Source organism: Esox lucius, chromosome 1 (genome assembly GCF_011004845.1).
Source record: "Esox lucius isolate fEsoLuc1 chromosome 1, fEsoLuc1.pri, whole genome shotgun sequence".
Lineage (NCBI taxonomy): Eukaryota > Metazoa > Chordata > Actinopteri > Esociformes > Esocidae > Esox > Esox lucius.
This window is the reverse complement of record NC_047569.1, coordinates 4,789,615-4,812,176: the sequence shown is the minus strand read 5'-3', so window position 1 is coordinate 4,812,176 and position 22,562 is coordinate 4,789,615. Positions and strand designations below refer to the sequence as shown.

General features: G+C 46.4%; 1 protein-coding gene across 5 annotated transcripts in view; it reads left to right on the top strand.

The window, feature by feature from the left end:
* The window catches only part of cux1b (cut-like homeobox 1b), an 87,594-nt gene that overhangs the window by 43,361 nt on the left and 21,671 nt on the right, over nucleotides 1–22,562 (top strand). For 3 of the 5 annotated variants that reach the window (XM_029121236.2, XM_029121231.2, XM_029121235.2), the window contains exons 5-17: nucleotides 1,302–1,439; nucleotides 3,067–3,190; nucleotides 3,901–3,977; nucleotides 4,130–4,196; nucleotides 11,189–11,237; nucleotides 12,616–12,720; nucleotides 13,740–13,928; nucleotides 14,120–14,178; nucleotides 14,298–14,343; nucleotides 14,530–14,626; nucleotides 17,780–18,484; nucleotides 19,232–19,312; nucleotides 21,611–21,712. In XM_029121236.2, the coding sequence (XP_028977069.2) occupies nucleotides 1,302–1,439; nucleotides 3,067–3,190; nucleotides 3,901–3,977; nucleotides 4,130–4,196; nucleotides 11,189–11,237; nucleotides 12,616–12,720; nucleotides 13,740–13,928; nucleotides 14,120–14,178; nucleotides 14,298–14,343; nucleotides 14,530–14,626; nucleotides 17,780–18,484; nucleotides 19,232–19,312; nucleotides 21,611–21,712 (1,839 nt within the window). The remainder of the gene's footprint in view (nucleotides 1–1,301; nucleotides 1,440–3,066; nucleotides 3,191–3,900; nucleotides 3,978–4,129; nucleotides 4,197–11,188; nucleotides 11,238–12,615; nucleotides 12,721–13,739; nucleotides 13,929–14,119; nucleotides 14,179–14,297; nucleotides 14,344–14,529; nucleotides 14,627–17,779; nucleotides 18,485–19,231; nucleotides 19,313–21,610; nucleotides 21,713–22,562) is intronic. The other 2 variants (XM_029121241.2, XM_010865737.4) reach the window with 2 other exon arrangements.

Sequence of the window (22,562 nt, the reverse complement as noted above, 5' to 3'; positions counted from 1 at the left end):
AACATCCACATGAATGGCAGGACCCAAGGTTTCCCAGCAGAACATTGCCCAAGCATCACACTCCCTCTGCCAGCTTGCTTTCTTCCCATAGTGGATCCTGGTGCCATGTGTTCTCCAGGTAACATGTACCTGGCCATCCACGTGATGTAAAAGAACTTGATCCACCTATTTTCATTGCTCCGTGGTCCAGTTCTGACCCTCATGTCCAACCCTGACTGGTCTTCAACTACACCCTCCTATACGCAACAAACTGTGATGCACTGTGTGTTCTGACACCTTTCTATCAGTACCATTATTCACTTTTTCGGCAGTTTGAGCTTCAGTAGCTTGTCTGATGGATCGGACCACACAGGTGAGGCTTCGCTCCCAATGTGCATCAATGAGCCTTGGCCACCCATGACCCTGTCTCCTGTTCACTGCTTTTCCTTCCTTGGACCACTTTTGATAGGTACTGACCACTGCAGACCGGGAATGGAGACGCTCTGACCCAGTTGTCTAGCCATCACAATTAGACCCTTGTCAAAGTCGTTCAGATCCTTTTCCCTGTATCTAAAACATCAACTTTGAGGACAGAATGTTCACTTGCTAATATATCCCACCCACTGACAGGTGCCATGATAACGAGATGATCAGTGTTATTCACTTCAACTGTCAGTGGTCATAATGTTATGGCTGATTGGTGTATATCCACGCGCTCGCGGGCATGCATGATCCCACTGCTCAGTTTGCAGAGATAATGGTGTTTACCACACTCCGGGCACTTCCTGATTCGTGCCTGTCAATAACACTTCCCCCATGAGTGTGGACCAATCAGAATAAATCAGACTGATTGATGCGTCTGACTTATTTGACTGCTTCTTCCACAGACTTGAGCTAATGTCATGTTGCAGAGTCACATATGGTGAGAAATCTATTTGTCTTCATGTACATTTGTTACTCGCCAGGCAGTCTTATCCAGCACGACTTACAGCTTAGCGTTCTTAAGATTTCTTAGCGGGACAAGCATACCACCCAGTAGTAATAAGAAACCTTACTAGATGGCATTGCAATCAGCGAAGTCTGTGCGTCCAAAACTCAGTGCAAGCATGAGTTCACCACACGCTCTCTCTCATAACTTAAGCCCCAGTGGAGTGGAGAACTTCAGTTGATCTCAGCTCAGTGGTTTCTCTCAGACAAACGCCAACACTTTGCAGAACTCTCGGGCTGGTGGTATTTGCCTCACTGCGCTAGTGACCCTCTTCCCATGGCGGGTGGGTCCAAGCGGTGTGCTTTAAATGCAGCATCTGTCTGTCTGTCCCCAGACCCCGCCCCGGCTCTGGAGCTGAGCCAGCAGCTGCAGCTGAAACTCCAGCGGATGCACGACATCGAGACAGAGAACGTGAAACTCAGAGAGACCCTGGAGGACTACAACAAAGAGTTTGCAGATGTCAAAAACCAGGGTGAGACATGCATGCAGGAAAGTGAAATGGGTAGGGAGAACACCAAACGCATGTTCCAATGAAGTGGTGTGGACTGACATTGACTGGCGAACGGAAGGTTCCCCCTAGAAAAAAGGAAGGAGCCAGCTCATTGGAATGACAGACAGGCGGGGGAGGGAGGGAGGGAAGGATGGAGGGAGAAGGGAGGGCTGGAGGAATGATAGAAAGAGGGAGGAGGGATGTACGGCTGAAGATGTACTGAATAGCAAACCAATGGAAAGAGGTATGTCTGGGGGGTGGGGGGTGGGGGGTGGGGGTGAGGTTTGAGGGGGTGGTAAAAGGGGTCTCTCTTGGAATTCCCCCTCAGAGTGAGTTAATTGGTTCAGCTCGATAGTGGCAGCGTTCTATTCTGCTATCGATTTTTCTACTCCCTCATCTTTCTATCCTCTTAGTCTGAATGGACGGGGGATATTCAAACCCCAGAACCGCAGCGGAACCAGGCCAACACACACACACACACACACACACACAGCAGGGGCCATTGATCTCGGACTACCTAAATGTTTAAAGGTTGCGTTAAGCAGTGACTGGTTAAGAGGTGTCTGGGGGGGGACTCCTTTCCATTGATTATATGTCAGGGATGGGAGAATGGAGTTTAAAACACTATCTCACACAGGCGTAGCTTTCAATCAAAGGCAACGAGAAGCAGCGCGCTCAATCTTTGTCTCACCTTTCATGGCGCTATCTCATCAGTCAGCTAACTTAAATGGGCTTCTTCTTCTTGTCCTTTTGCTCTTGTTCACTGTTGAGCTCAGCTGGAGTATTGAGGTCATCGTCAATAGATACAATTACACACAGACGCCCCAGGCTGTTAGTGGAAGCTCACAGTCCCATATCTCATGTTAAAGACACATCTTAGTGTTTGGTTTCACACACACATACACACACACACACACACACACACACACAGTGTTGGATTTTACAAATAAGATCCTAAAACCAACCTTAACCTTTACACTGACCGTGAAGCCCAACATCTAACAGCTAACCATCATTCTAACTCTAACCTTCACTCCCACTCTTAAAAAAAGAAGAAATGCACACACACTGCCTATTTCCCCCCGTTATACCTGACCGCCAGGCGTCTAGCTGGTCGTACGACGACCTTGACGTTCCCTCTGGGTATTTGGTTTCAACTTTGATCTACCAAGATGAATGCCCTGCTGGAGACGTGAAGAGATTAAAGCGGAGACTGTGCCTCTGCTCCACAGCCTGGGTCTGTTGACAGGATAGGAGTCCAGGGCTCAATGTGGAGGCGACTGGACAGAATCGGGGTGTCTGTGTTAGTACCATAACAAATACGCAACGGGACATTTGTTTGATTAGAGACATCAGCTTTATTCCACAGATGCGTTTGAACACCTACCCAGAATTAGACTGTCAGTAGCTGCTGCCACCAGTAGATGATACATTAGAATATGTAGACTATATAAGCTAGAATACCGACCCAAAATGGACACTTAACAGGTCTGGGATAGAACGTGCAATCGCGATGTCGTCGGTTTCAGTCCGAATTCTAAAATGGATTCTCATCCTCTCCCTCCATGGTTAACCCCACCCCCAACACCCGTCACGTCTCACGGTCCAGAGGTGACGATTAAAACACTCAAGGAGAAGATCCGGGAGTATGAGCAATCGCTGAAGATCCAGGCGGAGGTCCTGGCCCAGGAGAAACAGCTGCAGATCCATAATGACTACGCTGAGAAGGAGAGGTGAGATCTCCCTGTCTCTTAGAAGGGCAGGAAATGGTCGTCATTGGCTTCCTAGCCACATAGCTATGGCTTAAACCCAGGTTATTTGTACGCTGTTCTCCAATTAGATTTTTAACCAAAACCTGACTATTGCTAACTATGTGGTTCACCTCAAACTTTAAACGAACACTAACAAGCACATGTTTGTTTAGTTATGTTTTTTGGGATAAAGACTCTTTAGACTTGGTGGCTATACTCTATAGCGGTAATGAGTATGGCCTCTACAACCTTGAGAGAGAGAGTGCACTCAGTACTGTCCTTGCTCTGAATACAGTGACTGAACTGTAAATGTGAAGTCCAGAAAGATCCTGAAAGGGGCCGTGAACTTTGTATGTTCATTAATCCTTCATACGTTGCGGCCTTTTCCCTGAAACCTCTGACATCTCTATTAGCTAAAAATGCCTGCTTCCTCTACTTGGCCTACACTTTACCCTTTAGAAAGATGCTGTGGTGTTTCGAGGTTTTTAAGGGAATAAATGCATGTAGCATTGTGGGGAGAGGGCGTGTTTCCAGTAGCTGTGGTTTGTGTTACAGAATGTAACGTTGTAGACAATTGGGGCGGATGCATCTCCCAGGAGCCCAAAGTAGTTTGGTTCAACCGTTCCGCTTTATTCACATGTTCTTATTGTTTTCTCCTTTTTCTCTCTCCCTCCCGATGTCTGTCTTTCCAGAAAGCTCCAGGAGAGCCAGGAATCCATGTCCTCTAAGCTGGATGAGGCCGACCACAAGGTCCATACCCTACAGACAGGTACCAGCCCACAGCACTGACCACTAGAACTTCCATTTCAGAACACACCCCCAGTGCTTTAGAAGTAATGCCCTGTCTCGTGCACACGCACGCACGCTCGCACACACACGCAGGGTGCCCTAACCAGAGCTTATGTCCTGGCTTTTTTTCAGCACTTGAAGCAACTCAGGCGGAGCTCTTCGATCTGAAGACCAAGTATGACGAGGACTGCACAGCAAAGTGAGTTTTGCCCCAACCGTGTTTTCACGTTTCCTCAAATCCCCAACCGTGTGTTCACGTTTCCTCAAGTCCCCAACCGTGTGTTCACGTTTCCTCAAGTCCCCAACCGTGTGTTCACGTTTCCTCAAGTCCCCAACCGTGTGTTCACGTTTCCTCAAGTCCCCAACCGTGTGTTCACGTTTCCTCAAATCCCCAACCGTGTGTTCACGTTTCCTCAAATCCCCAACCGTGTGTTCACGTTTCCTCAAATCCCCAACCGTGTGTTCACGTTTCCTCAAATCCCCAACCGTGTGTTCACGTTTCCTCAAATCCCCAACCGTGTGTTCACGTTTCCTCAAATCCCCAACCGTGTGTTCACGTTTCCTCAAATCCCCAACCGTGTGTTCACGTTTCCTCAAATCCCCAACCGTGTGTTCACGTTTCCTCAAATCCCCAACCGTGTGTTCACGTTTCCTCAAATCCCCAACCGTGTGTTCACGTTTCCTCAAATCCCCAACCGTGTGTTCACGTTTCCTCAAATCCCCAACCGTGTGTTCACGTTTCCTCAAATCCCCAACCGTGTGTTCACGTTTCCTCAAATCCCCAACCGTGTGTTCACGTTTCCTCAAATCCCCAACCGTGTGTTCACGTTTCCTCAAATCCCCAACCGTGTGTTCACGTTTCCTCAAATCCCCAACCGTGTGTTCACGTTTCCTCAAATCCCCAACCGTGTGTTCACGTTTCCTCAAATCCCCAACCGTGTGTTCACGTTTCCTCAAATCCCCAACCGTGTGTTCACGTTTCCTCAAATCCCCAACCGTGTGTTCACGTTTCCTCAAATCCCCAACCGTGTGTTCACGTTTCCTCAAATCCCCAACCGTGTGTTCACGTTTCCTCAAATCCCCAACCGTGTGTTCACGTTTCCTCAAATCCCCAACCGTGTGTTCACGTTTCCTCAAATCCCCAACCGTGTGTTCACGTTTCCTCAAATCCCCAACCGTGTGTTCACGTTTTCTCTAATCACTGTGTGTGTGTGTGTTTCCTCAAATCGCCAGATGTTGTGTGGGCCATCCCATCCTGCTGCGGTTATTCCCATGTTTGGACCTTCTCCTACCACTAAATAACATTCTGTAAATCTGTGGCATTAGCAATATGCTGTAAATATATGAAATAAATACTGACAGATTATTCCATTTTATAGCCCCCAAATCGCCAATCACACTGCCCCGGGTGAACTTCTTTCTAAACCACTTACTCTAATTCAGGGTTCAGCAGAGTGATGTTTTAACCAGTCTGTCAGGGTTGTATCAATATGTTTGCCCTGTATGCTTGGTACACTACTGACATTGAAGTGTGTGCTCCTGACAACCTGAAGTAGCCTAGAATGGAGTTTCTTCATGAGTGGGTGTTTTTATGGCCGTACATTGGTGCCGTCAGAGAAAACAAATAATGACTGCTTTTCCGTTTTTTTTGTAATCTTGAAATATTTGTTATTGTAAAGCAGATCTTTTTGATACTGAGTGCAAGGTACACGCTTTGGATCCTCAATCATCAAGGTACAAACTTTTAAATTGTTAAAAACATCAACATCAGCAGTGATTAGTAGTGACTTTTACTTTCCCTCATCGTTTTGAAAGAGGCAATGCTGAAATGGTCTTGCCTGTGTGCACAGGTTTGCCTTCCACTTTGTCTATTAGCAGTTAAGCTCTTGTAGATAAAAAGTAGATAAAATGCCTTCTCTCAAAACATTTCTCAATCAAATATTAACTCCAGAACAGTGTAGGCCTGCGTGGAAGATTAACACTGTGGTCTGGGCGATTTATTTTGGCATGCTGTACAATCACAGTGGCACTACTAACACCTGTCTTGCAACACTTTGCTTTCTCCCAGACCTCAAAACTTAAATATATCTGCATGAATATATTGTGATACCTGTCTTTGGCGATGTTGGCCAGCCATACTCAGGGTACAGGAAATGCAGGCGTGCGCATGGGTGGTCATGGCATGTTTTTTTGCCTCTACCTCACGGCCGTTTTAAGACTTATCGCCCAGCTCTCAGACCCCAGGGAACCCATACACAACCCCAGAGATAGTCACTGTCTCCTGGCCGGATTCACCGGTGCCCTCCTCCTGACAGCCATGGCTTGGAGCTACCAACCGTTCTCCGGTAGTACTCTCCGGCCACATGTTTATACGATATATTACCATGCAGGTGACGAGCCTATAACATCTGTGTGGTATCCCTAACTAACATTGTGGAGGTGCTATGAACCGGTCTCTGTACAAAATGCTTCTATCGCAGTACCTCAGACCCTGACAGCACGTTTTTCTCAGATGAAACTTGGGTAGTCGATGCAACTTGCCATGGGGAGTTGGCATTTCCCCAACTGCACAGACGTGGGTACGACATTTGACCCATTTTACAGTGCACAGCCGGCCTCTGACTGTCAACGTGGAATGCTGGGGGGGCCTCCATTTTGTGTTGTATTGTTTTTCGAAGTCTCTTGGTCTCTGCGGACCTGCCCTCTTGACCGATGCCCCTCTCGCTTCCCTTCCACGTCCACCGGCGACGCTGGAGACATGCAGGAGAAAAGATGGCAACACTTAACCGTCCCTTCCGACCTGCGGACGCATTGATCTTCTCGGGCCTGTGTGGACTACTACCAGAAGCATTTCTGTGTCACGGCTTGGCACTGCCAAGAGGCACTTAACAGGGCCCTCCAGAGCACCCAGAACGGCCGTTGAATCGACACAGCTCTGTATATATGTCCAGAGGGAACCTGAACCCATGTCGGTGGTGTTTCGTGCCTGGGACGCCCAGGGATATTAGGCATGATTAGAGAAAGCTCTACGTGTGCATTGGCCTATTGTTGGCCAGGTGTAGGGATGAAGGCGGGGGATGAGGTCTAGTGCTACTACTTGATTCACGTGCCTGATTATGATCTGTCTCAATTGCGAGCTGATGCCGGAACAAATACACCCCCCCCCCCCCCCCCCGATTTGACCGGGTGAGCCAAAACTCCAATCTCTGATTTATCTCCGATCTGACCCTCATTTACATTCCTGATTTAATCCTAAACTGCAATAATTTAAAAGCTAGCCAGATTTTGACACTTTGGAATAGGATTCCATCTTTGGACACTGGATGCATTCCTGTGTGGGAGTTCTACCGAGCATTCTCAACATTCGCTGCTTGGTCTGAGTGCTAGTGAATCATAGGGGCCAGAGCACAAACGTCCCTCGCCAACTGGCCTTGTGCGCCGGCCCTCGAGGGGGGAAGGCGTAGATTAGTCTGAACTTGGCTGTTGTTTCGTTCCCCCCCAACCCATTTCATCGGCCCTGGACTCCATGTCCATGCATTAGCGACGTTGTTGGATTGATCGCCTTCTAAAACCGATCGATTCCTTTCTCCGCATTAACCCCTCGTCTCCTGCTCCAACTCTCGCTCACTCTCCGTTTTGTCGTCTGCTTCGCTCGCTCACTCCATTTGGTTTCCTCCTTGCTCCATCTAGTGAGTTTGTCTCTGTCCCCTCTGGGGGTGTGGGGGGTGTGTGTGTGTGTGTGTGTGTGTGTGTGTGTGTGTGAACGGTTAGAAGGCTTCTCTCATGCATTGTGATTGTACTGATCAATGGGTTTCAGAAAGTGTTCAGATCCCCCCTGTCCTTTTCTTTCACTGCCCTCCATCTCTTGAGTCATCAATTGCCCATCACTTCTAGATGCCTGTACACTTTCTACAGCCCACACACAAATGTTCAGTCACGTGCGCGCACACTCACACGAGCCTGCGGCTCTCCATTGAGGCGGACAGGACTCCTGACTGTGGCGTGCTGTGATCCAAAAATGTTACGCAATGCTTTACACCAAACACACACACTCCTGCCCTCATCCATTTACTGCTTGGCTGAGCCCACCGCAGCATCATGTGGGACGCCAGCCAACTTAACCCATCGTGGGCTGACCTCTTAGCCCCACGCGCGCTCCCTCGTTTCAGTTCAGTCCACATACGAGGCCGCACGGGAGGAACATTGCGTGAGGAGGTCTTTCTGTATTTTGGGTTATCTCCGCTTTGAACTACATGTGCGCATCACCTGCGATGTGTGCAAACCTCTGCATGAGTTGGGCAGCAGGAATCCCCCCCCGTCTGGGCTGGTGGTGATGTTAAGTTCTGGCTGCACGCCTGTTGGCTGTTTTGTCCCCATTAAAGATTAATGATGTATTGATCCAGGAACCCAGGGGTGGGGGCGGGGGGCAGCGCCGCGGGAAACAGAGAGGAGATGGAAAGAAACTGTGGGAGTAATTGTCTGAGATGGACATCGAGGTGGATATGGGAGGTGTCGGAACACACGCATGCACACACACACAGACGTTGATGCTGCCAATGAGGCCCGACCCACGAGAAGGTACTGAAGAGGGCTGGCCAAGCTGGCCGAGGAGGAAGGAGTGGCGTGGAACTTAGCAAGGGAAATACAAATCTGCGGCTCAACGTCGGCCTGGCGCAGCGGTCTTCCGAGGTGCAATCTTTGCCCGGGGTACCAGAGCTTGACAATTACACCCCCCTTCGCAGGACCCCTGGGCTAGTCTACAAGCAAGATTCATACCCTGGTCTCACAGTGACGCAGCTAACTGCAAAGCAGTGACTACAGCTGCGCCATTTAAGGGCCCCAGGTGAACATTTTTCTAAGTTTATTTGGCTATGATTAAGATCATTGCTAATGCAAGTGAGTGGAGTGCTCCTTGGCTCCCCTGTGTGGTTGCCGTTAGTATTGCAGGGGCCTCTTGGCCTGAGCCACTTTCACCAGTTATGGCCTATTTATACCACAGCACCAGTGTTGTGTGATTTAGTTGACCCTATTAATAACGTAAATTTTAAAAATGATCTATTAACATGACCAGATAACCAGTAGAGGGCAAGTCTTTGAATGCTTGTACGATAGTGGTCATGGCTTGACCAGGGAAAGGTGTTTACAGGTAATTTAATGGTGGCAGTCTTTAAATGATCTTATCATTAGAGAGCAAGTCTTGGAAACATCCGGTCTCATCTCCTGGATGACTTTTCCCTTCTGTGAGACACACCTACTTGGGTGATGCCTCATCCCATCTTTGCGCCTGAAAGCTTGCCACACAAACTTCCAAACAGTGACCAGGGGTTCTCAGCCTCCCACTGTTATTTTTCTGAAACTGTATTATGGGCAACCCTAAGGACCTGCGAAGAGCCAAATCAACATTATGCTGCCACTGTCGCCAGGGCAACAAGAGATGAGCCTGACATGTTGGCTTTTTGTCTGTTTGTAACCCGTGCATCTCATCGCCAGTGTTGGGGTTCCGTACGTCCACGTGTTAAAGAACGTTTCCCGAGAGCCTCCTCGACCCCTCCCGTTTTCCCTCCCATGTTATGATTAATCCTTCCTAATCAAACTCAACGGCCTGGTTAATTGGGATTCTAACGACCTCCTGATTGCTCAATTAGAATCCTGCAGCAGCTCGAGCATGGAAACCGTTGCTAGGGCCGTGCTGCCTCATTTTCTTTTTTTGTGAAGTTCTCACTGTGTCCGTCTGTCAGGGTGTTTCTCCATTGACTTGAGTTGCCGTAGCAGGCTATTTGTTTGGCACCCACTGAATTCTGCAGATCCAGCGGTTCTTTGTTGTCTTTTTGACCGAAAATAAATACATTTGGGTTATCTGGTGTTGCTGTGAATGAATGACAAAGTGACAACGAACCCACCCAGAGGGAGTCTGAGACGTGGCTGTAAACCACAAGCCTTCTTATGGAGCTCGGACCACGCTCTCTAATGCTGTGGCTTCGGTAAGCACGTCGTCTTACACGCTGGCGTATTAACTGACTGGAGTGCCCTCGCCGGCCGCGTCCCCATTCTCAAATCCGCCCGGATGATCTGCGCCCCCCACCCCCCCGGGCCCATTGTAATGCCCAAATCCCAGCAAATCCCAAGGTTATTTAAGAAGACTTTGTACGTCGGCCCTTTGATTACATGATCGCTAATCGAGCTTTGCTGTGGGTTGTGTTTGTAGCGGGAGGACCGCTGTCACTCGTGTCTCTCCTGATGGAAGGCTTTAGGTGAGGCACGTGCTGTGGTGCAGCCAGGCCCCTATGGCGCTACTTGAACGGACAGATGCCTTTAACTGGCAGAGATTTAAAATTAAATTAAAATAAACTAGAAGAAAAATACCCATTCTTTTGTGTTGTCTCCAGCATGGTGAGGATGTATAATCAGCGGTGTGGTCTGTAGTATTCAGACTGGATAAGGTACAGTAGGAATCGGACACAATTACTTCCTCTCCAAAAAATGTGATGTCTGTGCTCACGTGTTGTTGGGTATTAATAACCCTCTTTCCGCCGTGCAATTACCGATAGCCTAAATGAAGGTGATTAAACAGTTCATGCACAATCGCCTGTAATTAGGCATCGGTGTGATGTAGGGATTTTGCCTTTTCATTTAGTTCATTTTGGAAGAGTGTTAAGGAAAGTCCAACTTCAGATGATACCGACGTGTCTGTGTTGAACTCATGCAGTAAGAGCTGTCTTCCATTTTTCACCAAACAGCTTGGGTGCGTTTCAACAGGCCACCCCAGTTGTTAATAGCTGACCTGATGGGTGTCGATTCCCATTTTTATGACAGGAGAGATCAGTATTGGACGATCTATATAAATGCGGTCTTAGCGAGACACTCAGCTAAACCGGCATGTTTGATTGCAGATTAGTGTGTATTTAGACTGTTAGCGTAATCCCTCAGTTTCAGCGTTGGCCGAGCTCACACTCTTTCTCATACATGCACACGATGCCCAGGTTATTTGGGTCACAATCAAAGGCTTAAAGGGAAATTGAGAGGGTTTGAATGCGGGAAGGGGGGTTACGTAGAATACTCGTGTTGAGCGTGCTCGCGCACATACACAGAGTGGATGTGTACCTGGCTCTTCGAACCAGACAATGTGTGTGTCTGGTTGTGACCACGGTCCTATGCCTTTCCTTAGTAACTCTTCCTCCTTTTTTTCTTCAGGGCCGATGAGATTGAAATGGTAATGACCGACCTGGAGAGAGCCAATCAGGTTAGTATCCACCCATTTAGGGCCTTGGATTTCTACGGCATGGGGGGTTTGTGGTATACAGTCATCATACAACGCAGAGTGCCTCGATGTGGCCCTGTCCCACAAACCCCGGATGTGCATTATGGCTGTGATAAAGCATCACCAGCGCCGTTAGAACAGTGAAACAAATGTCATAACCACGCTATACGGCCTGACATACTCTGGCCTTCAGACAACGAGAAGAAAGGCTTTGAACCGCCCAGTTTTTTAGTTTTGGTTTCTAACAGTCTTTTCTAGACCCTGTCAGTGGACTTCATAATGCCACAGATGGACAGGGTACCAGATGGTTCACTTGATGTATGAATCCAAAGCATTGAGTCGTCATTTCCACAGCCCACAGGGAGAGGACGCCCAGTAGAAACCAGACGACATTCTGATGATTTTCTCACCATTGAAACATAGACTCTCAATGTGATTTTCTTTTCCCCAAAAGTAAAATGCGCTACAAACAGGGCGGACCAATATTTGAACGTGTCTCAAAATAGCATTGTTTCCAAGACGTTCATGGTAAATTTAGTTACTGCATACTCTCACTTCACATCTAGAAGTTCAGTGCAATATCCTCCACAATAGCTCAGAGTTAATCCTTCAGTGGGCGTTATCTTGTTGAATGTCAAAATATTTAATGAAATATGGCTCCTTTTCCAAAAGAGCCCATGAGCTATAAATGGTATTAAAATAAATATGAGCAGAATTAATGCTTGTAGGTATGTAATAGCTATATGTAATAATATGAATCCAACACCTGCTCTAGCCTTCAGCGCTGAGATTCTTGTAGCTTTACTGCCCCCCCGCCTCAATCTGGATCCGTATAATATCGTAAAGACAACTGGGGCAATGGCACTGTTAACATTCAGTATTGAGGTGACCCTGGAGCTGTCTGGGCGGAGGAACCGCGTCACGCTAATGTCAGCCCTGAGCTCCGATTTCACCTTTCAGCGGCACCCGCCCTGCACACACAACATCATTCATTTTTCATTTGCACCTCTGGTGAGAGCGTTACCGAGGATGACATCATGCCTTTGAGCTGTCGCACACACACACACACACACACTTTCATGTGTGTTGACTTGAAACCTGAAGTATGGTGTTTTTCCACAGAGGTTTCATTGACCTTGTAATTGTGGTCATTGATTTAAAGGCGGGGTTATGTGGTCTGTCTCAGGACTGTTTGAGGTCTCTCATTCAAAATATGAATATTACGATACTGTTATTTGCTGGTATTGACCAGACTTTTTCTTGCTCTGGTTCATCTGTTGTTTTCGCTCTTTCTTTCTTTTCTTCTCTTTCTCTACCACCCTTTACACCTGACTATCTCTCTCTTAATCCTCCCCCCCAGAGGGCGGAGGCAGCAGAGAGGGAGGTGGATGCTCTAAAGGAGCAGCTGACTTCTTCCAACCAATCCCTGCAGCTGACTACCCAGATCCAGAGCACTCCGGACATGGTACGCTGTTCTGTAGTGATTGCTGGTTGTTGACATGTCAACTGGTTTCTGTAGGTATAGGACTTAACCCTTTATCAGTTCTAGATTAATATGGTGTGTTCATTAACATTACAGCTGACACAAAGAGATTAAGCTTATCATAATAAATGCATTTAGAATATGGAAAACGTGTACACTCCTAGCTTCAGTGGCTGAAAAACGGCATGTATCCATTTGGTGTAAATGCCTCTCAGATTTCTTCCATCGGCGGCGAGGATGTTTTGCTACACTGCTGTACAGTGCTGCTTTAACTGTCATGTTGGAGGCCTTTCTTAAACGTCTACCAGGCATTCATAGCCAAACCAAAATGTTGAGGTTCTGTTTAAAGGCATCTGGCACCGCGGCAAAATAAGTTTGTGCCGCCTCTTTCTGAAAGTTCGACATTGATTGTGGCACGTGAGGCCTGTAGCTCCCTTGATTTTAGGGGTTATAGAGACTTCTGTGAGCCCTTTTGCATCTGCTCTTGGCCTGAATTTGACATGACGACGTCCCGTGCAGTTTGCCAGTGCTCTGGAATTTCTCCGTTGGAAACAGGAATCATGAACTTGGAATTGACTCATCGGCATCAATAATCGTACTTAGTGTCTCGGATAGGTCTGTTGATCTTGGCTTTATGTGCTACAACACACCCATATGGTTAATACCAAACCAAACCTGGTATCTAATCTTTTTATGTGATGGTACAGAAGGGGGTGTACCCATTTTCTTTGCATTAGAACATTGCGTCTCTGTTTATTTTGATTGCGTAAATGGCTTAAGAGTTTTAATAGTTTGTGATTTGTTCAATTGTGTTTTCTTCATCATTGAATGTAGTTGTAATTTATCCCAAGTATCCATGTGTCAAAATCTGTGAAAAATAAAATATTCTTAATTTTTTTATTCCGGGGGTGTATAAACCTTTTTACATTAATTTCTACACTGACTGGTTGGTTGTTTATATGATACTACAATGTCTGATTCTATGTTCATTTGGCCTATAGGATCAGACAGTGGAGACAGTGTCACGATCCAGTCTGGAGGCAGAGCTGGCGGCCAAGGAGAGGGAGATGGTTCAGTTGGTGGAAGACGTCCAGAGACTGCAGGCCAGCTTGTCCAAACTCAGAGAGAGCTCATCCACACAGATCTCACAGCTAGAACTTAAACTCAGCACCAAGACAGCCACCCTTAAGGTAGATTTTACAGACAACGGAATGGAATCTAGGATTCTATTTCTATGATTTAATTAAGAATGGATTCTAGGACTACCCTTTTTTCTGCCATTTCAAATCATAGTTAATGATTTTCCTCATACTGCTGACAAGTTTCCTTGCACCTTATCCATCCATCGTCTAATCTCCTCCTTTGTTGGTCTTCTGGTCAGCAACTGGAGGAGAAGCTGCAGGACCAGGCCGACTATGAAGAGATTAAGAAAGAGCTGAGGTGAGTGGGACTTAACGGGTTTGGAGGGAACGCCTGTAGCTGGTCAGCCAGCAGGGTACTGAGCAGGATCACACGTCGCGCTGCAAACATGCCAAAATATCGGCCTCTTTTCTCCACAGCATCCTCAAGTCAATGGAGTTTGGTCCGTCAGACAACACAGTCCAGGTACAGGGAAAACAATTCCTTTTCCTCTGCATACTGCCAGTTCAGAGAAACTTCAGGAAATATTGCTACTGTGTATTACTGTGCCCAACTATCTCTTTCTCTGTGTCTGTTTCTCACTCTGTGTTTTTCTCTTTCTTTTCCCGTCTTCTTGGTCTTCATCCCTCTCTCTCCTGCTTTGTTTCTCAGGACCTGTCTAAGCCTCTGGAAGTGCTGCTGTTGGAGAAGAACCGCAGTCTTCAGTCAGAGAGCTCCTCTCTACGCATCGCCAACACTGAGCTGAGTGGTGAGTCAACCCTCTGGGGTTACAGCCTGGAGCTTATAGTCTAGGGTGGGCACTGAAGGGTTTAGTACAACTAGAGTCTCAACTTACTACAGACCTATCAAATGAATATGGAGTTACCTTCATTCAAGAGTTGCAACAATGACGCCAACTGGCCACTTATCACAGGCATGTTACTGATGCTGTTCCTTGCATTTGCTCTTACTACAGAATTGTGGAGTTTAAGGTGGAATGCGTTCTATAATATGGTAATTTTCACTTGGAAAATGAATGGCTGCAACCAGCTAGTGGGAGTAGCTTGAAAGCCTATACCAATAAAAAATTTGAACATTAATGTTATAATATTTCTGGCAATCCCATCGATGTCAACATATTTGAAACAGCATTTTGTATGGCCTTGGGGCCAGGGGTCGTATATAACTAGGTTCAATTTGAGAATGTTTTTTAACGTTGACTTGGAGTCGGATTGCACTGAACCAGAATCAGGGGATTACTGAATCGGGCAGGTTCTTGTTTGGAAGATGTTTGTTCTTTCAAGGAATTTAAAAGCTGTTGTTGTCTGAACTTTACTGCAAGGCTTTTTTGTGAATTTGTGGAATTGGTTGTTTTTTCACATTAGAACATAAGTGATTTAAAAAATGCTAAAACCAAAATCTCTCTCTCTGAGAATACTTTATTTTGATTGAATGTTCGGTAATCAATACACAAACAACCAAAAAAACGTACTTCTTCAAATGTACCCGGTGTGGACAGGAACAAGTGGACCTCACTCTCACTGCTATGAGTGTTTAAATTGTCCTCTACAGCAAAGGGCACTACCAATGTGTTATTTTTGCCGGACCGTGTAAACTGAACTGGCCAAGAAGAGCAAATGTCTCTGACTGACAGACTGCCTGAATAGCGTAGTGGTTAGAGAAGCGGACCTGCAAACTATAGCCCCGTGTTCAAATCTCCTCTTAGTCAAAACAAATTATGCATGAGGATTTGTTCCTGATAGACAAAAACATTGCTGGATATAACATTCAGTAGCTACGTTATAGTAAACCTGAAAGAAAATGTTTACGTTTAACAGTATTGCAAAGTTTTCTGGTGGATTTTCGAAGTACGCATCCATGCATGCTTTTGGGGGTAATATAGGCTAGATGAAAACCCCTTGGGCAGGTAAAGAGTAGGGGTTTCTACTATACTCTTGCATTTTCAACTTGACGAGAAAGTCAGTTATTGTCACCTATATTGATAGTTATTTTATCAATGTTATTCACGAATGAAAGAAAAACGAATGTTTTTGTGCCATGAAATTAAATAGCTTTGGCAGGGAAAACTTCATCTTCAGTCTCGCTAGCAATTGCTCAAGTAATATGATTATTCCTAGGACGTTAGTAGATACTAGTAAGCCTCTTACTGGCTAATAAGCTGTTTAAACGGCCAGTGGCAAAAGCCATACAGTCCATAGATGCTATTTGTGGTGGAAGTGAACTTAATAAGAAACGTTACTCAATTTTACACAATGCTTAATGGTGTCTAGCGACTGGGTGAATGTATATCACTGTGGCATAGTGGTTAAAGACGTAGCCTCTCATGTGGGCGACCTGGATTTGAATCCAGTGAGGGCAACAGCATTTATCACTATTAATTGTGGGCCAGCTGAACTAGGCTTGCCTGGTTCCGTTTTTGGTTTTTACTGCGGCTGCATTAGTTCATCTGTTGGCTTTCAACTTTCTGTGATTTTTATCTTGACTTTTACTCAACTTAAAGATGTGTTGTGGATTTGGTGGGGGGAAAAAACAATGGTCGGTGCTTTAAAACAGGACCAAATCTGTCCTTGGGGTGAAAATGGGGGTCTGAGTCAGTCAGTGATATATGAAAATGAGAAGGCGCCCCCCCCCCGCGTTTCCCCTCTTTGTATCACTATGCGTTTCAAATGTCACCAGTGTTGGCTTGAGACCTGGGGGTAGTGGGTATCTCCCCCTTAGACTATGCATGGGTTTAACCCATTCAAACTGCTCAGCCAGGGGTGTTAGCATTCAAATGAATATGACATTTCTGTTTATTCGGATGTTTTGTCCTGGATTCAAATTAGATCCATGTGTTTGCTCTTCTTGTGACATTTTGTCAGGGTTAAATGCACTCTTCAAACATATTCATGTGTTGTATACCCACGGTTGAAATTGTTGCAGGGCATAATTATTTCATGTTCAGTGGTAACAGAATTCAGATAAGGTTAAAGGGGGATGTTGAATGAATAACATTAGTATATTACATTTCAGAATCACTGCTATTTGCCAAGCACATTAGTGACAGACAACATGTAGGCAGTTAATTCACTAAATGTATGCAGTTCACATACAATTATAACGACAGTATATTTCATACCAGGTATTCGATTATTTTGGGATTATACAAAGATTCATCCGCCTGAAATGATGCTCAGCTTAAGGTGTTAACAGTGCTTTGCAGTGTCTACTTTTGGCAAAGCCTCCCCTTCTTTACATTGTTTTTATTGCTTTCGATGACTAGCCATTTTTATCCAGAGATTTTTTTTGGACTCAATTGTTTTTGTATTTTCAACCAACCAGTGTCCCGTGCAGTGTTTGGAATGGAATGATTCAGTGCTCAGAGACTACACCCTTAAAACGGATAACATTGCTTTCCCCCCTCTTTGGCTAAACTAAGGAAAACAGCTATCAAGTTTCCACCTACACTGGGCTATCACAACCAGCCCTGCCTTCACCCTCGCAGTTGCCCAATCAAATGGCTCTGTACTGCCATTAGAGCCAATCAGAGACCCATAATGCCGCCACTACACAACCAATAAGCATTGAGCACAAAAAATTATGGATGAAAGACTGTGGGAGAACTTACTGGTGTCCTTCCTCCCTGAAAAACAACTCAAGGCTGGGCGCCCATTTTGAATGCTTAGTGGTTTGATTGCCTCCTTTTTTCTTCCAGGCTGTCATTTACAAGAAAGGTACAAATCACAAATGCATGGGAATCTTGTCTGGGGGGGTTTAGCAAAAATAAATAAATAAATAAAACCAACAAATAGTTTTACTAAGTGATTTTTTTTTTTTTGTTAGCTTTTTTTCGTATTTTCGGACCCCCACCTTTTTTTTTGTTGACTCCCCGATAATGCATTGTGTTTGACCTTTCTTGTAGGGTCAGCCGGGCGGAAAGGGAAAGAGGCGACCGCGGAGGAGACCGCGCGCAGTGCCCCCTCCCTGCCTCCTCCACTCCTACCCCCTTCCCCCAAACTCCTCCTGCCCCGGACCCCCTCCGATCCCCCGAAAACTTCTGCCGCCAACGGGACTCACCCCTTCGCCCCCACGGGCATTGGCCAGGACTATTACAGCCACGCTTTCCCGCTGGCGGGGGGAAAGATGGCCCTCAGCTCTCTCCTGCAGCGCCAGCTCATGCAGACTTTCTACTCCAAAGCCCTGCAGGAGTCTCAGGGAGCCGCGCTGCTGTTCGCCCCCGTCCACTTCAACCCCGCCCCCGTCCCAGCCAGCCCCCTCCCCCCCCAGCAGTCTCCCTCAAGCCCAGAGGTCAACGGCGGTGGCGGCGCCCCGTCCCCCAGCCAATCGGAGGGAACCGGAGGCAGCGTGTCCGATGGGGAGGACATGGACACATCGGAGATCGCCCGGCAGATCAAAGAGCAGCTGATCAAACACAACATCGGCCAGCGGGTGTTCGGACATTACGTGTTGGGCCTGTCCCAGGGCTCGGTCAGCGAGATCCTGGCGCGGCCCAAACCCTGGAACAAGCTGACCATACGTGGGAAGGAGCCCTTCCACAAGATGCGGCAGTTCCTGTCAGACGAGCAGAACATCCTGGCGCTGCGCAGCATCCAGGGGCGGCAGAGAGGTGAGAGGCGTGCACACCTGTGTGGTATGTGCCTGTGTGTGTGTGTTTGAGCATGTGTGTTTACTTTAATTCCTGTTGAAGTGAGGACCGGTTTGAGATTTGAATTTCACATACAGTAACATTTAGGCTTCGGTTAGAATCAGGGTCAGGATTAGGAATATGGTAATTAGGTTAAAGTAAGTTTTATGTGGTTAGTTTTAGGGTTAAATCAGTTTTTAATGGTACAAAACATATACATAATTTTTTTAATTGGTCCTCAGTCTGATAGGAATTTGAGTGTGTACTTGTGTTTCCAGAATCTTTTCCTTATAGTCTGTCTGTTAGTTCTGTCACATCAATCCTCCGTATGTCAGAACGGCTGTTCCGCGTTTCAGTCGACTGGCAAGGCCTCCAAGCTTCCCCTCAGCCATCGATGATCAATACTGAAACCTTTGGCACATCTATAGTATTGACTAGGAGAAAAGCACAGCTACGCTTTAGTATTCGATTGGCCAGCTTTTGTTTTCGCATCAAAACATTTGATTTCTGCCGTGTCGTCAGGAGTGAACCCGGCTTCGACTGGGTTAACCCGTTGTTCGTGCATCATTGCAAGTCCTGGTCAACCGAGACAAGACACGCGTGTTCCGTAGACGCCCAGCATAAGCTGACGTAACAGACGGGGGGTAGGGTGGGGGGCTGGATGGGGGTGACGACACTTCCCGAGTCGGGCTAACGTTTCAGCAACGTGTGTTGTTGTTGTTTTGACAGAGAGCCCAGGCCAGCCCCTTAGCCGCGCATTACAGGACACACCGAAGCGGAGAGCCAGCTCCGACCACGCCTCGCGGACAGGTCTGTCCCTACACACACACACACACACCTGTTTCTGTCCGTGTCTGTGTTGTCTGTTTCTGTCTTCCTCGTGTCACCCTCCTCACTTTCCCTGGCGCTGGCATCGTACGAGCAGAGTAGTGTAGGAAGCTATTAAGGAGGTCCAAAACAAAGGGACACTCGCAACCTCACAGTGCACGAACAGTCACACGTCCAAGGACGGGCGCTGTGTATGATTTAAAGTGGGGCTTCCCGAAGCTTTTCTAAGAATGTGCTACTGAAACTTGTTGCGAGTTTCTTATTCGTTCTAGCTTTTAAATAGGCACTTGGTCCACTCTGCTTTTTTTCTTGTCCTAGAGAAGTTCCTTCATTTCCTGGCTGTAAGACTGGCGGTGGGATTTTGCAGGGTATTTGTTTTATATATTGATTCACAAACTCTATACATTTTTTGGTGTTATTTTTCAATAGGATTCATTTTTAGCCTGTTTTTAACAAGTGTATTTAGGGTTTTGAATGACCGTAAAGCTTGTGTGTGTCATTCAGTAAAACCATGAAAACACAGTGTTCCAGAGTACTAAGCAGTTTATATAGCTCCAACTGTCCAAGTGTGCTTTTTTTGACTGGAGATTTCCAATTTGTGCTAAGCTAACATAAGGAACTATTTTAGGAAGGTTATACCATGGATCATTTAGCAATTTGATTTGGGGGGAAAAAACTGCCAACGGCAACTCTAAACCAATTCATATGTATGTCGCTCTGGGTAAGAGTCACGGACAAAAACCACAAAGACCAGCGTTGTTTCTCGAATCTTCCCTCCCTGAAAATAAAAGTTAGTTGTTTACAGTGCCAACGATTTTCTGAATCTTTTACTCCCATTTAACACTGCGTTTAATGAGCGCTATGCAATGCGATACTCAAGTACCATATCTCATCAGATTCACGTGTCAGAAAGACATAAAGACTTCCCTAGCACGCACGCACACACACACGCAAAATGGGCTACTTATAACGTGTGAAGATGTGACTCTGTCCCATGTGCGGTAATACGTCCTGAGCGGGATATTAGTTATATTATGAGCACCCCTAAGGTTTCAGTAGGGCGGTTCAAACCTTTGAAAGGATTGTGCCTGTTCTTTTCCCCTCGACGTCAACCGAAAACCATGTCCATTTCCCTCTGGTTCATTGGCGTCTATTTAAGCCATGGTGGTTTGAGCATGGCCTTCAATACAAAAACACATCCAAAAGGTTGCTGTTGTTTCCAGGTGGACCTGTGACGCCCGTTTACCAAATTCCTTGGCCCTAACTGTTGGTGCTCTCTTTTCCACCCTCCGTTGGGAACCGTTTCATGGACCAGACAGGGAGGACATTTTTAGGGAGAACTGTCTGTTTCTTTCTGTCTGTATGTACGTGTCAGCCTGCCTGTCTCCTGCCAGTCCTGTGATGGCTGGAGCCTCTGAATTGTGTGACTGTTTTACTCGTGGTCCTATCGAGTACCTCTGTGATGCATGGGTGTGTCTGACTGTTGTGGAGCATCCCTGTTATTAGTTAATGTTGTCTTGAGAGTATGGTTAACCTCTCTTTACCTCTCTCTCTCTTTACCCTCTCTCTCTCTCTCTCTCTCTCTCTTTACCCCTCTCTCTCTCTTTACCCCTCTCTCTCTCTTTACCTCTCTCTCTCTTTACCCCTCTCTCTCTCTTTACCCCTCTCTCTCTCTTTACCCCTCTCTCTCTCTCTTTACCCTTCTCTCTCTCTCTTTACCCCTCTCTCTCTCTCTTTACCTCTCTCTCTCTCTTTTCCCCCTCTCTCTCTCTTTACCTCTCTCTCTCTTTACCTCTCTCTCTCTCTCTTTACCTCTCTCTCTCTTTACCCCTCTCTCTCTCTTTACCCCTCTCTCTCTCTTTACCCCTCTCTCTCTCTTTACCCCTCTCTCTCTCTCTTTACCCCTCTCTCTCTCTCTTTACCCCTCTCTCTCTCTCTTTACCCTTCTCTCTCTCTCTTTACCCTTCTCTCTCTCTCTTTACCCCTCTCTCTCTCTCTTTACCTCTCTCTCTCTCTTTACCTCTCTCTCTCTCTTTTCCCCCTCTCTCTCTCTTTTCTACCTCTCTCTCTCTCTCTTTACCCCTCTCTCTCTCTTTACCTCTCTCTCTCTCTTTACCCCTCTCTCTCTCTTTTCCCCCTCTCTCTCTCTTTTCCCCCTCTCTCTTTACCTCCCGCTTTCTTTATCTTGTGTCTTTACCTCTTTCTCTAATTCTCACTCTCTCAACCACTTTTTCTCTCTCTGTCCTCTCTCTCCATTTCTGTCTCTCTTCCTCCTTCCAGGTAACATCACCACACGCATTCGTACTCCAGAGAGTGGATCAGACGAGGCCATCAAGTCCATCCTGGAGCAGGCCAAGAGAGAGCTGCAGGTGCAGAAATCTAGTGAGTGCTCCTCCTTCCTCTGCACTCCAGCAGATTGTCCAGAGACAATGATCTATAATGCATACTGCTCCTCTTGTCGCATTGTGTTTGTCTTAGTCAATGGCTAACCTTACGTAATGGTCTCAGACCTGGGTTTCCCAAAACCTCTCAACTAGAGCAGTGTTTCCCAATCCTGGTGAGGACCCCAAGAAGTGCACATTTTGTTTTTTGCCCTGGCACTCACACACTGGATTCAAATGAATGATGATGGTTCGATTCTGATTAAGTGTGTAAGTGGTTTCTGCTGGAACAGGATTGGGACACACTGAACTATAGCACCCGACTCAATATCCCCATGAGGACTTCCTGGAGAATGTTTTTGCATGTAGGGGTGTCGCGATATACCGGTATTGACGATAACCATGATATTTAAACATTTAAATATTCATATCATGTTAATAATACACATGATAATACCGTATTCACTAGGTGAAACTGAAGTAGTATTTTTCCCAAAAATACCTTATTCATGTCAGCTATAGACAAACTCAAATGCATGTCCTTAAACAAGGAGACTGGACCTATGCAGTGGCGAAATCAACTTGTTAGCCCACTAGAACCCCTGGGAGTTCTGCAAGGACCCGCTGTTTTTGTAGCCTATTCACATGGGAAAATGGACGTTGTATGTTTCCCAAAAATGTCATTCAGGAATGAGAGAAAAAAGTATGTTGTTTTGCCATGAAAGAAAAAAATATGTTCTTATGCCATGAAATGAAATAGCTTTGGCAGACACGCTAGCAATTGCTCAATTCCTATGACTATTCCAGTAAGTTAGTAGATACTGTTAAAGCTTATTACTGGCTAATACGCT